This window comes from Crocodylus siamensis, chromosome 9 (assembly GCF_052110815.1).
Source record: "Crocodylus siamensis isolate JL-2025a chromosome 9, ASM5211081v1, whole genome shotgun sequence".
NCBI lineage: Eukaryota > Metazoa > Chordata > Crocodylia > Crocodylidae > Crocodylus > Crocodylus siamensis.
The window spans coordinates 29,106,083-29,123,949 of record NC_143403.1 but is presented as its reverse complement, the minus strand read 5'-3'; the positions used below and the strand labels follow the sequence as shown (position 1 = coordinate 29,123,949).

General features: G+C 41.4%; 1 protein-coding gene across 7 annotated transcripts in view; it reads right to left on the bottom strand.

The window, feature by feature from the left end:
* Nucleotides 1-17,867, bottom strand: part of FTO (FTO alpha-ketoglutarate dependent dioxygenase) — a 437,735-nt gene that overhangs the window by 219,562 nt on the left and 200,306 nt on the right. For all 7 annotated transcript variants that reach the window (XM_090063582.1, XM_090063584.1, XM_090063580.1 and 4 more), the window contains one exon: nt 2,557-2,681. In XM_090063582.1, the coding sequence (XP_089919708.1) occupies nt 2,557-2,681 (125 nt within the window). The remainder of the gene's footprint in view (nt 1-2,556; nt 2,682-17,867) is intronic.

The window sequence follows — 17,867 nt, the reverse complement described above, 5'->3', positions numbered from 1 at the left end:
GGGATGGGGAACATCAAATGAAAAAAGGATTATGGTTATTTAATACTCAAGGGATGCTTTCATTCTGAGCTTTCAAGACACCACGCTCTTGAAATTTTCTTTCAGGTGTTTAGTTTTAAAGAGGCCTGCACTTTGTCTGCTATTTAAGCTTTTTCCCAGGATCCCCCCAAAAAGATTTTTTTTGGTGCCAGAGACTAGACTATATCTACTCCTTTAATACTGGCTCCAGCTTCTAATTAAACTGTTAGTCGTATGCAAAGGCCAGAAACAATGTAATCAGACTCCTTTTAAACAAGTCACTATTGTCATGATTGCTGGTATATTGGAAATTACTGTTATATCAAATGAAGACTAAAAAGATATACCATTTGTTACAACTGTTTATTGCTGACCTGTCCCTGGAAAGGCCCCCCTTTTCTCCCCACTGAAGTGATATATTCCAAGAAAAGCCCTTAGTGCTTTCCTAGTTTACAACACAACCATATATCACTTAGATTATTTACTACTACTAGTAATAATAATTATATTAAATCCAATATTTAAATACTGGAGCCAATATTTTAAACAAAAATTGCTTAAAGTTCTTTGGAAAGGTGGAAACTAACTGGAAAGTCAAGTGACATTACGTGAGGAATAGTACAAAGTACTAGCTAGCAAATTACATTTCATGAGGTAATTTCCATTCTAAAATTGAAACTAATTGATATCAAAATGTCTGTTTTTCTATCAACTAAAATAAACCTTATCAGACAAGGCTCCTAATTTGTTCAAATAAGTGTTACTGCATTGGTGTGTTTAAACCCAGGAGTTTCTAGAGGTCATACAACAGTTAAAATAAATACAGGAAACCCAATCAAGAGCCAGGTTTCATAGCCACCACTAACTTTTTGAAACAGAAGTCAATTGCCAGAATTTTCTGTAGCCATAAAAAAATACACAAAATAATTTCTTTTTAGCACAGCGCACTGGAAATAAACCACACCAATAAATAATGACCTTGATCAACATAATCTCATCAGAATATATATGTTGGGCTAATAAGAACTTGGATACAAAGACAAGACTCCTATTGAGTTTAATAGTACATATGTACATATACAAGAGTAGAATTTGGCCCACAATTACAGTAGGTCTTTACATTTAACTGATCCTCAAAAAGCAAGAGCAAAATATTATTAAAACATGTATAAGTAGTATACATGCATTTAAATAAATTTGAGAATGCTAAAGGAAGAGTGAGTTATTTAGGAGCCTTAAAAGAGAAGGGCAATTCCATGAAGCAAACCATGGCGGCATACAATGGAAATTTATTTTAGTGAATTTTCATTTTTTGTGAATAGGCCAGCTGACCAGAACAGGCACAGTACTTATAAGCAGCTGAAAGTATTATTTATCCATTGTCACTGAAATGCATTTCACTAATTATGTTCTCTAGAGTTGACCACAGTTATAGTTTCATTATAAACTAAAAATGTATACAGTAAAAAGAAATACCTGTTTTTTTAAAAAAAATGTATCCACTATATAGACGCTGGAACCCTTTAATCTATTTTTGTCAATCAACAGTTGCATCTTCCCTTATTTTATTATGCTCTCTCATTTTTTGTCTTTTTTGTTGCTGCGTAAAAATTCCATGCGCGCAATAACAGAAGAAATTGACCATACTGAAGCAATAGTCGAATACATAAAGCACTGTCAAACATATAATGTAAGCCATTTGAATAAGGTGGAGAGCAGGAAATTCTTCCCCCCTCCTACCCTTCAACTCTAGTCTCATCTCCCACTGACACTATTATATGAATTCCCACTGGTGATATTTAGATTGTGCATATGTGTAAGCATTAACAACAATGCAACTACTTGTAAAATTCAGACAATAATACTATCTATTCTTTTTTAGGTTCTTAAACCGCACTTATCAGCATGGTATCCCAGCAAGTATTATTTATTGGAAGAGTAGGTAAAACCTCTTTTGAATGAAGTATGATTAAGTTGGGTACATTCTTTTCAGGGGATATGCTGTTTATCAGGGTTTCAATTAAATAAACTACTGCAGCAATACTGTGAGATCATATATAGAAACATATAGTTATTAAACTCAGACAGAAACATTACTAGACTAGTAAACAGTACAACTTGCATATCAAAAACGTGTAAACTTCCTCTTTGTGTTTTTGAGTTTGTGAAGTGTGTGTGTGCGCGTGCGTGTGTGTCCATGTGTGTAAGGCTGTCTCGGGAAGGGGGGGGCATGAATCGGGCCAACCATCCTGGGACCCATGCTTTGGACGGCCTGGTGGACAGTGCCGTATAGGCCTCACCGCAGCCACTGCTGGCTCCATGCTCCTGCTGCTTGCCACCCCGCTCTCCCCACCCACTCTGTGCTCTGGCTGCTCACCACCTCCTGGCACAGCAAGGGCTGATATGCCCCGGACCCCGCATGCCCCTAGGGACAGGTAGGGGTGTGTGTGTGCGTGCGTGTGCGTGCGCGCGCGCATGTGCACATGTGAGCGCAATTTCAAGGCCTAGCTATATTTTTCTTTTCCGTGGGACTCTCACCTTGCTGTCCATTCTTTGCGTAGCTCTTGTCGTTCAGTAAGAAATGGTAAGAAGCAGCTCACTATTTCATTCCTTTGTTCCATGGTACATTCCTCTTTTCCAACTTCACTGAGCACCAGGCTTGTCTTAAAAAAGAAAAAAACAACAGCAGCATAAAAATTATAATCAGAAAATAGGAAACAAAGCATAAAATTAATAATAAAAAAGCCCATAAGCAAATAAGGACAGTAAATCAATGGCTTTTTATTACAGTTCCACTGCTGACAAATCAATACAGTAAATGATGGTCAAAAATGGCCACCATATATTTGGTATTTAATCAATGTATGTGGCACATAAGGTAAACCTTAAAGTCTCGCTGCCTTAAGTAACACAACAAGATACTGTGCATTTTTCAAGATACAATTCCTTTTCTTTTGTGTTTTCTGTATGAGCTATTAGAAATAATTCTGTCATATTTTTTCCTTTAACACTTGCAGAATAACACTGGCTTTTCTTTAACACTGAATAACTGAACCTTTATACTGTATCTTTGTAAAAAAATGTTCGATTAAAAGTGCTAAGCCTGTTTTCACCTCCCCCCCACATAACCACGTTTACAGTAAATTAGCAACAAAACAATAGTTATAACTGGAGGCTGACCAACTAGTGGCCCATGGGTTGCATGGGGCCTGTGAAGTTATCATGTGGCTCCCAGCTGTAGTAGTATCATGTGGCCCCCAGTCTCCCACCCGGCTGCCACTGCCTTTACCATTCTGGCTTCCCCTACTTCCTCCAGCTCTCACTCCATACTCCTCAGAGGGTGGGATGACATAACATAGCCCTTGGGGCTGAGGCAACTAGCATCCTGTATTTCCATGTGGCCTGATGCCTTATGGGAATCCACAGATGGATAGCTGAAAGTGAGGTAGGGGAGCCATGTGTGGTTGCAACAGTAGGGGATGCCTGCATGTGCACACAGTGCAAGAGGGGTGGGGAGTAAGCACCTGCACGCACACACTATGCAGCCTAGAGGGCCCTTGGCCACTGCTGGTGCAGCCTGTGAGGTATGGGGGCCCCCAACTACTCAGAAGCTGGATCATCCTGGTATAACGGATTAACTCTTCAGTGTCTGGAATAAAGTACATATAGTCACAAAGTATCCATACAAAGAAATTCAGTCATCTTTGGATCAAGATAACACTCAGTCCCTGGAGACCACATTATACTTCAATTTGAGGCAGACACATTTTATACCCATACACTGCCATGTTTTCTCAGTATAGCCCATGAACAGTACAAACTTTATCCCATTGCACAGACTCAAATTTCAGAGTGAAAGGGACCTCAGGAAGTCATCTAGTCCAACCCCTGCTCAAACTAGGACCATCCCCAACTAGATCATCCAAGCCAAGCCTATGTCTAGCCAGGTCTTATAAACCTCCAAGGATGGCGATTCCACAACCTCTCTGGGTAACCTGTTTCAATGTTTTACTACCCTCCTTGTGAGAAAAGTATTCCTAATATCCAACCCAAACTTTCCTTGCTGCAACTTGAGACTGTTGCTCCTTGTTCCATCATCTGAGAACAGTCTAGCTCCATCCTCTTCTGAACCCCCCTTCAGATAGTTGAAGGCTGCTATTAAATCCCCTTTCAGTCTTCTCTTCTGCAGACTTCATAAGCCCAGTTCCCTCAGCCTCTCCTCATAAATCATGTGCTCCTGCCCCCTAAACCACTTTTGTTGCCCTCTGCTGGACTCTCTCCAATTTGTTCAGATCCTTTCTGTAGTGGGGGGCCCAAAACTGGACACAATATTCCACATGGGGCCTCACCAGTGCTGAATAGAAGGGAATAATCACTTCACTTAACCTACTGGCAACACTCCTAACAATACAGCCCAGTATGCTGTTAGCTTTCTTGGAAACAAGGGCACACTGTTGGCTCATATACAGCTTACTGACCACTGTAACCTGCAGATTCTTTTCTGCAGAGCTGCTGCTCACCCAGGAAGCACCCAGTCCGTAGTGGTGCATGGGATTGTTCCATCTGAAGTGCAGGACTTGGCACTTGTCCTTATTGAAACTCACTGTCACAAAGCGACAAGCCTGAGGGGCTGGAGACCCCTGTCCACGGGGCAGAAAGGTGGTGGGGGAAGCCCAAAGACCCAGGGAGATGGCTCAGTAAAAGCCATGACCAAGGAAGCAGGGAGCAGTGGGCAGCACCACCCGTGCATTTCATTAGTAAACTACAGGTGTGACTGGGACCATGTGGAGCCATGACATCATTAGCCGGCACTGGAAGCCAGCTACAAAAGCTGGCTGCAGAGGGAATGATGGGGAGTAGTAGCAACACTACAGCTGTGTGCTCCTGACTGGCACACCCGGCAATGTTACAGCCCGGGCATGCCAGGGACAGTCCAGAAGAGGATTCTGCCTCCCAGGGTAGTGACTCCCTGGACCAGAGAAGAGAGTGGGACCAAAGTCCCAAGGGCCCAGCCAATCTCAGGAACATATGAGTGGGAGGAAAAACCTCTGCCTCCCTGCCTTTGCCTTTTATTTTGTTAATAATTACCAGGACCTGGGATAGAGAGTTGTTACCCATGACAGGACTGAGAAGCCAGGAGCTCTCAGGGACTCCATGGTGGAAGACTGTGTTTTGGCCAGGCTGGCTGGCCTGTCTGACCCAGGGCAATGGTCACAGGAAGCAAGTCCATTCTTTGAGCTTTTGCAGACCAAGCATGACAGACAGTAACTGGTCATCCCCTAGTGTGCCCACAGCCACTGCACCAACCTAGCAGGTACCTACAAAAGACTCAAGCGGGGTGACGCTGCATGCTGGAACTTGGATGAGCCAAGGTCATCAGTTGCACACCAAAGACCATAGGGTTGGTGCATGGAAGGGATGTAGGGGAGGCAGAGCCCTAAGGACATCTGTACAGAGCACCTCCAAGTGAGTCTGAATCAAATGGGAACCTCTTGCATCTACTCCTAAGAACAAGATGTGCCAGGTAAGCAACGGGTGCTTCCCTTTGAAGATGGCACCTGGCAGATGGAAAAAGACAAACCCCGAGCAAGGATCACCCAGCCCCAAGCTGCTCGGGAGCAGCTGTTCAAGCTTAGAAGGGCACACTCATGAGATTTCTTTTGGTCCAATCTTCCAAACTTGGAAGGGAACTCTGCATGGCATGAAGACAACAGTGTGCCTTAGGGTGGAGCAGAAAAGCAGAAGAAGCAATTAAAGCTCCAGTATCTGGGAAAATTATGAACTAACGTTTAGACAAATGTAACAATTGTATACATATCAGAGGATACCGAAACAAACTATTACAGTGTAATTGTTTCATCCGCACAATCCTGTAGCAATACAAATGTAACAAAACTGATTCATTCAGGATGAAAGTAAGGGTGATTTACCTGACTTGCAGAATTATAAGACTGTGTAGACACAATAGTTACATCGTAACTACTGCTCAGGGTATAGCAGCTCCCTCTCCCCTTTTCAAGCAGCTAATATACATATTTATTCAAAACGCTAAAACAAGAGCATGAATTCAATATGCCAAACAAGAATGTGAAGGACAACATATGGCTGGCTCTACAAAAGAGACAGGAGAGCATGCGAGTAAGAATCAGCCTTGCTGGAGCAGATTTTCAGATATACGGGCATCTTTAGATGTGCTCCACAGGAAAGAAGAGGGGGAACACTTTAATTAGAGCTGCTCTAATTAAAGCACCCTTAGCATCTTGTGTATTCAATGTCCCACACTTGAAAATGGAGGTGGGGGTGCTTTAACTAAAGCTCATTTATTGGTGTTAAACCACCCCCTGTCACCATTCTGAAGAGTTGAGATGCTGAATACATGAGACACCAAGGCTGCTGGAGCATGCCATTTAGTCTGCTCTGTGTGCTAATTAACACACATTGTAGCAGTCATCAGGCATGTGTTTAGGTGCCCTGTATGCCTAGTGGGATGTTGAAAAATACCCTATATATGAATTATGCACCTAACACCAAGTGGTGTCCCATTATAATCTACAGAATTTATGTAGCTAATCAGTTTAGGAGCACTGAAATGTCATTAGGTGACTACCTACATCTTTAGGCACCTAATACATTTGAAAACCCAGTACACCATGGCTTTGGAGTAGCACCATTACTTAGTTTTATTGCTATTGTCTGTAGTGAAGGCATAACCCTTCATTTTCTGCACCAGAGGAACTGGCCTTTTTGTAGTGGAGCACAGCATACACTTCACATTTTACTTCTGAAGTGTACCTAGATTTTCTTAGAAGAGTCCTATTTTTCCATGGATCCTCCAGTCCTGAGAGATGGGAATTGCTATGGGAAAGTGTGGCAGATTGCAAGATGTCTGCCCAATATTATACATGTCATAGATGGGCATTACATTTCCAGCAAGAAATTCACCCTTTTAGGGCCACAAACAGAGGGTATACAGGCATTCCAGTGGTTTGTGGTGAAAAAAATATAATGATTCTGCCACAAAATGTTAGCTGCTTCAAACAGAAAATTCTCCAGGAAGAGGAGTTATCTAGCATCAAGGGCAACTCCTGTGCATTTTCAACTGGCAGGACAGGGTTCCTAGAAACCCCAGTATCTCAAACTCCCTGCTCTCCTTTCCCCACATCCTAGTGCCACTGCCCCCTGCCTTGTCCTGCCAATCCTCTGATTGTGGGACTACTCAGGGGGGAGGCTTCATGGCCAGCAGAGTTCCAGTTCTACTGGCTGTAAGGTTTCCTTTGACTCAGTATTCTCTATTGGGGCAGAGTCCCATGGAGCACTGCCATGGCTGCCAAGCCATAGGCTCTTAGTTATGCCCTGAAAGCTATGACAAGCAGCCCTCTCCCCTTGGCTACAACACTGGCAAGAGCCAGTGCTCTAGCTGCAGAGCCTGGGAACAGCCCCGGGTTGATGCAGGGTGAGCAGCGAAGTCCAGAGCTGCCCCTATCCTACAGGAACTTCAGGAAAAGCTCCTCTTCCCACAGGGGCCATGGCACCCCCCCAGTCACAACCCTCGTGGGTTACCCACAAGTGTGGGGGAGCGGGGGGCAGAGGCCATGACTTGCCCCTAAATCGGCAACTCCAGGCAGTGCTTGACAGCCTAGGGCACTGCCCTGGGTCTGCAAGTACAGCTTCTGTTTGCCTCCTGTTCTTTCACCCTCTTGCAGGGATCTGGGGACTGATTCAGTCCCAAGGCAGCTCCTAGGGGTGCAAGCAGTGCCCCACCTCTCCCACATGACATCAGCTGGAGACAGGCTGTTTGCTGTGGGGGCCGAAACAGCAAAAAGCAAAGGAGCAGCTCCCCATTGCCTTCTGGCTGCAGACTGCACCTTTGAGGTGATTTTGTTGCTTTCAAGCCAACGTCTGTACACCTAAGCACACAACTTAGTATGTCACATGTTCATAGTTGTTTCTGAAAGATGTCCTATTCTTGTGCTCTCAGTAAAGATTCCCAAATTATAACACTGCAACATTTTACAGCAAAATAAAACATAATATGCCCAATTCTTGCAAGATACTTTGTGCATTTACCTCACTTACGATCTATTTTCAACAGATAGTAGAAAGGGGTACACAATATACCCTAACAGAAAAAGGTCAATGGTTCAAAAACTCAGTCAAAGATGTTATCAGCTGGGAAAGCCATTTCCTCACATCAGCACTGATAAAAATCCAACCAATACCACCTCTGTACTAAAGGGCAGGGACAGCCTTCTTTTGAACATTCTTATAGTTGCACCTCCTATCAAAGAAAGGCTGACCCTGTGTCTCAATTCTTTTAATGATCTTTAATGACAGATAATTGACTACTGAGGCCCCCTTTGCCTGATGCTGAGTGAAGCCTTTACCTTTCTAAACTGAACTCAACACCAGCTTTATTTTTTTTTTCCAATACACTTGGGACCACAGGGCAGTCAAATAAACAAACAGTGCAAGCAGCCCTACGGCCTGCCTTATCTCATCCTTCTGTTAGCAGAGGCTTTTTGAGGGGGCTAAAGTTTAAAGATTGTTGAAACTTTCTTTCCTCCATTTCCTGAATTGGCAAAACCATAACCTGGACAACTTCAGTAAAGAGATAACAACCTGCATCTATGGAGAAGCCACTGGATGTCTTATTGGGCAGGGTGTCTTTTTTTAAGTATTACTAGAGCTTTATGTTGGAATTTATCTAGGAAAAGTCCTATCCACCCCAAGTGTCTGGTCTTTGAAAAATGCACCATATGCTTAGCTGATAGTAAACCAACACAGCTTCACTGATTTGAACACAGCCATTTCAATTTACCAGATGCCAAACTGGCCCGTGTACTAAATTAAAAAATTAGGAGACTACATACTTTGCCTTCTTCCTGGTAAGAAAACAGGGTTCAGTATAAAGCTCCACTGACCTAAAAGGCAGTAATCAAAACCTTCCCTGCCCCCACACCCATTAGCTGTAAAGATTTTGAGACAGAACAGCATCCTTTTCTTTCAGCTCCCACTAACAAAAACAACAACATATGATAAAACTGGATCCAACTGTGCAAGGTGATGCACCTGGGGAGGAACAACCGGCACCATACCTACAGGTTAGGGAACTCCCCTCTTCTCAACATGGAGGTGGAAAGGATCTTGGAGTCATAACTGACTCCAAGATGAACATGGGCTGGCAGTGTGGGGAGGCAGTTAGGAAGGCCAGCCACACCTTGTCATGCATCCACAGATGCATCTCGAGCAGGTCCAAGGAGGTGATCCTCCCCCTCTATGCGGTACTGGTCAGGCCGTAGCTGGAGTATTGCGTCCAGTTCTGGGCGCCGCACTTCAAGAGGGATGTGGACAACATGGAGAGGGTCCAGAGGAGGGCCACTCGCATGATCAGGGGACAGCAGGGCCTTCCTATGAGGAGAGGCTACGGGACCTGAACCTGTTCAGCCTCCACAAGAGAAGGCTGAGGGGGGATCTTGTGGCCTGTTACAAACTAGTCAGGGGGGATCAGCGGGCATTGGGGGAGTCCCTGTTCCCCCGAGCACCGCCAGGAGTGACCAGGAATAACGGTCACAAGCTGGCAGAGGGTAGGTTTAGGTTAGATATCAGGAGGCGCTACTTCACGGTCAGGGAGGCTAGGGTCTTGAACCAACTTCCAAGAGAAGTGGTCCAGGCTCCTACCCTGGGGGTTTTTAAGAGGCGGTTAGATGAACACCTTGCTGGGGTCGTTTGACTCCAGTACTCTTTCCTGCCATGGCGGGGGTCAGACTAGATGATCTGCTCAGGTCCCTTCCGAACCTAGAAACTATGAAACTATATTATCTTGTCCCTTATGTGAAACGCACATACATAATTCTTATATTTCTGCCAGTCTTACCAGGACTAGACCTTGGTTTTGGAACATGGTTATAATAAGACATTTGGTCCTACCTACACATGCAACAAGAAACCTATAGACGCTAATTAAAGTGCCTGGTGCTGCATCCTGGAGCATGTGTAAAAATGGCCCAAGTTACAGCATGAATATGCCACTACTATGTTAAATCATGGAAAAAAAAATAGATGGGTACATTTTACTTCTTCTAAAGCTAGATCTTTTCTTCTTTGACTGAGTTTTTTTAGAAAAGTGCTGCATAGTCAGAGACATTATGCCCAATATTCTGTCAAACAAACCAGACTTTAAGTCTGAAATGAAATGGCATTTAGGACATTTAGTTTCTTAGCCCCAACTTTATTTGGTCAACAAATGAGCTTTTCACCAAGTAAAGATTTAATTTACTCATTATATCTTTAAATAGATTAGCAAGATAAACTTCTGAGGCCTTACTAATCTCTCCCAAGTGAGGGCAGAAGTCAACTGTCAATAACCAATACCTAATATAGGAAGAAAAAAAAAATCTGGTGTTAATAAATCTGTAAGAACAAACTTTAAGTCCTACTACTTATTTTAATTTAAAATAGTGTTACTCAGCAAGGATATTGATGTCGGTCTGTGCAACTGGAACATGGTGGCTTTTATGGAAAGTGAACTTGAAATCTATCAAGAGATGCTTGTTTAACATGACTTCACTGGTGTTCAGCAGAGAACTTGCTACTAGTTTGTAAGGAATGATTTTTTTCCAACAGTGAAACCCATTGGAAGTAGGCAATATGTTTTAAGTTACTGCCTAACAATTTGAACATATTAAACTCAACTGTTAGCCTTTTGTTTATTAGTCCACCATGCTAGATATCAACGTTTCACTCAGCCACGTTTGTGTTTTGGATGATATTGAAAAATTGCTCATCTTTGTCAAAGAAAGTAAAAAATAAAATAAAATAAAAAAGGGAAAAAAGGTGAAGAGGAAAAAAGTGTTGTTTATAGAAGCCAGCTGCTCAGGCTGTGGCGCCAGCAGCTCTTCATCCTGCTATTTTACACCTGCAACCCCCTCTGCCCCCATTGGCACAGGTACAACTAAATGTTGACTTCAATGCTTCAGAGAGCACTCAACTGATTCTGTACATGATTAATTGCCAAAGACATGGCTGACCATATGGAACAGAAAAAGCATCAAGTAATTCATACTTCTGTATATGATCATTTGGCCCCTGTTGTTTTAATGTACAGGAAAGAGCTAGTATAGCACAGACCTGGTGTCTTGCCCTTGACAGCCCATTAAGAAATCTCAAAGCACCTAGTTGAAGTTATGCTGTTGGCTTTTCAATAGCAGCCTAATAAAACAGAAGCAAAGCTTTCCAACTAGTCTTAAATCTTTCACATACAGTACATTAACCACTGCTGCTAAAACAACTGGTTTCTTATGATAGGAAATGGGATTTGATTTCTAGCCTCTGCATACTTACTGAAAGCCTTTTTCTGACCTTTGGAGGGTTTACAAAATCATTGTTCGTTTTTCCTGACATTTTCCAAGTTTCTTGCCATGGTGATCCTAATAGATTTGTTTAAAGGTTCAGTACATTCTACTCTTACTAGCTGCTATATGCAAACTATAATGAAGGCAGACTCAAGGGAGATGAAAGGAAAGAAATTATTATTAACTGTTTTCTTCCTGAGAACCACAGAAATCACTACAACATCTAAAACATCATCTACCTTTAAAGAGCCTATAAAACAAAACTAAAAATTCCTGAAAGAAAACAATATTCTAATGCATGCTTTCTTTTATCAGACTGGAGACAAATCATCAAATTTCATCTGAGAAGGAAGGCCAATTTATTTTAAAGCTGCGCTATTCTCACAAATGTCTGACAAAGAACTCAATGAAAAGAAAAAGGTGTAGATTTGGAATATATGTCACTATCATTAACTACAGTATATTAGTTTTATCTACCATTAACATCTTTTCAGACAGTTAAATTCAGTCAAAGAAAAATGTTTAAATAATGTTTCCCTTTCAAGGCTCTCAAAATGACAGTGCTAAAAAGTTTAATCCCCCTTTGCATAGATCTTTTGACAATTTTGACATCATCTGGCAGGGATGCTTTGTTGGCACCTTCCTTTAGAAAATAGTTACATGGAATCTTTTCTGTATGTGGATTTTCTAGATGTCCAAATTATCCTTGTATTCTGAGAAACCATATGTGGGAAATCGCATTCACTGAGTGTTCATCAGTGGTAATTTCCCATGCTGCTGAATTCAACTAATAACCTATTTAGTATTTCAGTGGGATACAGCATATGAGAAGCCCAAGCCAACATACAGTTCCATAACTATTCTGCCTTTTATACTTCCCAAGGAAAAGAACTGTCATATTTTAAGTTGCACAATTCAAGAGGGAATAAAATATAAGCAACAGATGGACATAGGAAGGGACAAAAAGTGACTATTATAAAATTAAATTCAATTGTGTGGATTCAGTAAAATTGTGTTTACTAAAAAAAAATAAATTAAAAGCCGAATAGCGTTATGATAAATATATAAACTCTGTACTTTTTCAGAATAAAGTAACAGAATCTCATGTTCCAAGGTATAGGATGACTGGCACTAACGTTAAGCATTTTCTCCTCTTACACATTACTATGCAACCAGCTGAAGCTCCAGTTCAGCAAAGTGCTTAAACACATGCCTAAATTAAGCATACGATTAGTGTCACTGACTACAATAAAAAGAACCCTAGTCCTTATAGTTAGGTACGTACTTCAGTTTTTCACTGAACTGGAATCTTAATGCATTAAGAGAGAGGAGTTCTGCCTCTCACTGAAGTATTCGGGGCTGACCACAACAAAAGAGGAGTATTGGATTTGATGGATGAAAGGTCTGACCTGGCAAAACCTACATACAGAGTAGATAATACAGACAGATTTTCAAAGGAGCCTAAAGCCTTGTCTATATTAGAAAGTTGTACCCTTTTAACTATAGCCATAGTGTTAAAACAAGAAAACTTGGTATTCCCGCATAGGAAGGGAGATAAATTATCCTGGAATGAGTTATTTAAAATTAGTCTGATTGCATCTACATGTGTATTATTTGCTAGTATAAGTTATTTTTATGAGCAAAAAGATGTTTGTCTGAAATCAAATAGAAGGCAGGGTAGACTTGAACCATATAGACTAACCAAATTATGTATGTATGCATGTATGTGTGTATGTTTATGGAAGCTTGTGCTGTGCTTACATATATATGGAGTTAATCTATAAGGTGCAAAACTACCCTGCCTCCCATTTTTTTTTAAACACTGCTGCTAAAATAGCCATGTAAAACACTGACGTGTGGACTAGGCATAAATTTAATGCAAGTCAATTCCATTTGAAAATCAAATTTGTAATTTCTGGTGGTTATTGCTTGTGATAGGGTAAAGAGAAAACAAGTTTTTAGGGCAGCAGGAAGTGGATCATGCAGTATTTTCATACAATTAAAGTTAATAACATCCTTTTCAGAAGTACAAATAAAAATATCTAAGCAAAAGTAGAGACTAACTTATTACAGGTTATTTTTGGAATCTGAAAACTGCAGAATTTTTAGTTAGTCTTTTTACCTAAGTTATTCCAATGTAGTTAATGGGTCTCAAAGATTTCTAGACTTCTTTTTAAAATGTGGTGTATAAAGATCACCACTTTAAATATTTTTGCTCCATATTTTAAAATAAAATATTTTGCATCAGCAATGCTATAACGGTGAAGTATAACCCACCACACAAAGCAAGAATGACTGAGCCCCTCAAGATGTTTCCAATCGGGGTGGCTCAGCACCTTCAGATATATACACAAGTGAAAGGCTACCCATTAGCCTGATTTTCCCTCTGCCTCGAAAACATCAATAACACAAAGCCTGATGTGGGCCTACCAAGCATACTGGATTATATGAAGTGTAAAACATTGTGGGGAGAGGGAAGGCTTTTGAAAGGAAACGGGAAAAAGAACTCACACTAGCAAGAAGATCCAGCTGACAGGCCAGTCCCTAACAAGTGAATATGTTTGAAAATATTGTGAATGCAAGAAAAGAGCATGCCTTTTGTTTCCAATCCTACAGTGCATCTTTAACCCAACTGCTGCCTGCGCGGCTGAACATGTTTTCTGAACAAGAACTGAAGCAGAAAGTGCTCTTTGTTATAATTCACTCCTTTGTATATACCTCTTTTTCCTTTTTTGGTCACATGCACTGTTACTCTGAGCACTTAAGGGCTGAAGAACTGCCACAGCAGCGTATGCTTGAGTGATAATTTACTATTGCTGAAAACTGTTGAGCTAGGATGCATAGTGAGTGTGACTTTACTAATGTTTACTCTAGATAGCCCACATTTTGTAATACCAAATGTTGGGATGGTGCAGCATCTACAGCTAACTCAGCAGTTGCTGAGAGCCTTAGTCACTGCCAAGTGAGCTCTCAGATTTAAAGGGTAGGTTTGTTACAGGTACAGAAAAGACTTTTCAGACAAGATTCCAAAGCTCCTGGATTTTTTTCTCCTTTTTCTTTCTTTCACAATACATAAAACAATAGGACCAAACTTTAGGAGTTATCTATTAGCACCTAAATGCATGATTGTAAAAGATGAAAAAAGAATCACAACCTTCAAAGCCCAAAGTTAGAAACCAGTAATTAAACACAACTATATAGTAATAAAAACAAGCAATACAAACACCTGCTGGGTCAAATTAATTGCTGGAATAATTTCACTGCCTTCAGCAAAACTCTCCTGGAGATAAGTGTACCTTTATTCTGTCTTCCAAAAGCTACCTTCATGCCCTCATTTTGGCTTCACTGTCAAATATTTCTAGACAGGGCCAGCTTGTAGGTGGGCGATGTGAACAACCGCCCAGGGCGCCATTGTCAAGAGGGGGCGCCCCACACACATGAGCATCCCGCACTCACAGCAGTGCTCTCCCCGCCCAATCCCACCTAATCCCTGCCCCAAGCAGGAGGAGCAATGCCCAGCTCAGTCTACCCCATGCCTCCTACTGCTGCTCAGGAGGAGCCAGGCTGGGCACATGTGGGCAGGGTGGCGCCTGCTCCAGTCCGCCCACCTTGCTTTTGCACAGCAGCAGCCATGCTTGCACATGGAGAAGCAAGTCTCCTGATCCAACCCAGCAGCTCACCCCAGGACTTTATTTCTGAAACTTTCACTAATATTACTACACACTTAAACTCAAACAAAGGGTGCCAAAACACAAGTTCACCCAGGATGCCATTTTCCCTAATGCCAGCCCTGCTTCTAGAAATGAACCTGTATCAAACTTCCTGAACCCATTTCAGTGATTTGTGATATTCAGACTCCAGTCTTAGATACAGATCCACATTTTTCTAGTGATCATCTGATCTCTGATGCATTTGTTAGAGTCTGAAGTACGCTGCCACTGTTGGACTCAATTTGTGATGATCTGTCTTCAGAAAACGAGTATTTCTGTTGACTGTATGTGATGGGGAGACATCTGGGTTGCTTTATAAGGCTTACATGTTTTTTCTGCATAAATCAGCACACAAGATATGAAGCTTTATGTCTTCAAAAATGTTTTAAGAGAAGAAAGTGTGGCATAATGTACAGAGAGATGTATTAATAGTTTCCTTTATATAAAATAATTAAAACCTCCAGTACTGGGCATTGTGCATTTTATTTAATCTTTTTGTCATCTTCAGTATATCACCTTCCCTACACATTGACAAAAAAACCCATCACACAAACAGAAGTGGCATTTGTGCTGCTGCTTGCTCAAGTGTTTGGTGTTCTTTCTAAGAATGGCATAGTTTATGAAGAATATTATTCTTTCTGATGCTGCACTGAGCTGTACCTTTCCATCCTTTTGTAATATGATAGCTGGAGGGCAATGAATGGCAGTGCTAGATCTGTTTGACTGTGTGTCCTAACATGGCTATAGCTATGAGGATGGACTTGTAGTAAAATGGTAAAGGCTGCTTTCTTTTGCACCAGAAGGACCTTCACTTCATTCTCACTATAATTATAAGCACATGTTAACTTAGCAGTGCCATGATGACTCTAAAAACCTTGGTCCCCAAAATTTTGATATTCAGCTCAATGACTATAGGATAAGCACTAAATGCTGTTTACTGCAGAATATGTCCTGGAGACAGTCTAGCTAATGCTGTTTTTTATCCAAAAGTGGATTGTTATCTCTTTTGATAGTCGCTTTCTGTCAAGGTTTAACTCATAGTAAAAGAAACGTGGTTTTCATTTTGATTGATACATCTGATCAAGTGTACTTACTTACCTGCAGAAGGAAGAAACATCTTTTCCCCAAACACCAGTAAAAACCATTCCTTGTTAAAAATGAGAAGTGAATTCAGGACCATCTACTTTGCTCCATACAAAACTGTAACCTTTGTTGGACTGTATCAAGCTCACCAAGAACTAGGTTTGATACAATAAAGGAGCAATCATGAATATGACCAATACTCCTTCTAACAACAGAACTGCATTTGCTGCAGATACCGGTCTGTTAGTACTCACAAAAGCCTCCACCCCACTGACATAATGCCAGCGAACACAAACATTTCCCTTGACATGGACGAGATGTTACATATTTATGGACTCTCTATGATTTATAAAATTTGTAGATGGGAATTGCCACTGGTCACAAATAATGCCAGTTTGACACAGTTATGCTGCCCTAGAGGGAGTCTGCTATGTAGAATGACTGCCTTCCACTGACTGACGCTGTTCAGTCTAGTCTTGCTTTTCTGGCACCATAGACCTAAGATTTCTGGTTGTCACTGTGCAGGCATGTTACTGGTCATTTCAAGCAAGAGGCTACTTCCCCATGCTTTCCTCCTGACCCCAGTCCCATGGGTTTTTGTTCACTCTTGCTCTCTTTCCCACTGTACTCAGGCAGGAAAAAATGGGGCCTAAAAACTAATATATTTCATTGAGAAAAATGGTTCTCATACATTTTTCATTCTTGAAAGCACGTTCATTCCCTCACTGACACATCAGTTAAAATGTAAGTGAGAAAATATTTCCAAAGTAAAATTAAAATCATTTAAAATCAACTTAAGCCCCAACTTATGTGATCTTGTCATATTCACCTTCCATGAATATTCACATGGCTCCTACATAAATATTTGAAAAAGCAGAATTTTATATTTGAAAGTCCAAAAGTATCAAATTTGTAACTTCTGCTTCAAAATTCACAATCTGTTTTATTTTATTTATATACATCATCCAGACAGGAAACAAAAGCAGAATCATGTGTCCTCTTTAACCAACAGAGAGAAAAGCTTAAATATTCATAATGAAGACCAAACTTCTGAAGATTAAAGCAAATGACTGGGAGTAATAAAGAATTGTCTAAGATCTGCTCATCACCTAAGGAAGGAAAATCTGCTGAATAGGTTACACTATTATTCACTCAGTTTTAGTGTCACCACTCAGTCATCGCTATGGGTCTACTTAAACCGCGGTTTCATGGAAACCACAAAATCTGAGTTTGTTCACGAATCAACTCCCAAAAAAACCTTAATAAAAAAATCAAATGCTGGCTCCCCACTGGGAGCCAGCAGTCCTCACTGTTGCTGCAGCCCAGCCTTGCAGCTTACCTGGGAGGGGAAGGCACTGGCTGGAGGGGGAGGCACAAAGGGCAGCACAAAAGAGAGCCACCGCCCCCTTTTGTCCCTCCTCCCCACAGAGCTTCTCTGCCAATCAGCACTGAGGAGTGGGGCCACCACAGCACATCCAAGAAATGTCCATGGAATTTGCTTTCTATGGTGCAACCAACCTGTAAAATTGGTAAGTCTAACTATGATTTAAGCAGACCCCTAGTCATCACTTCAATATAAATAAAATATAAAATACAGGGCCTACTGTTTAGGTGAAGCAGAAGCCCTCAAGGCAGAGGCAAATAGAGACATGCACCATATCTTGATGCTCCTCAGAATCATGGGACTGGCACAAATTAGAACATT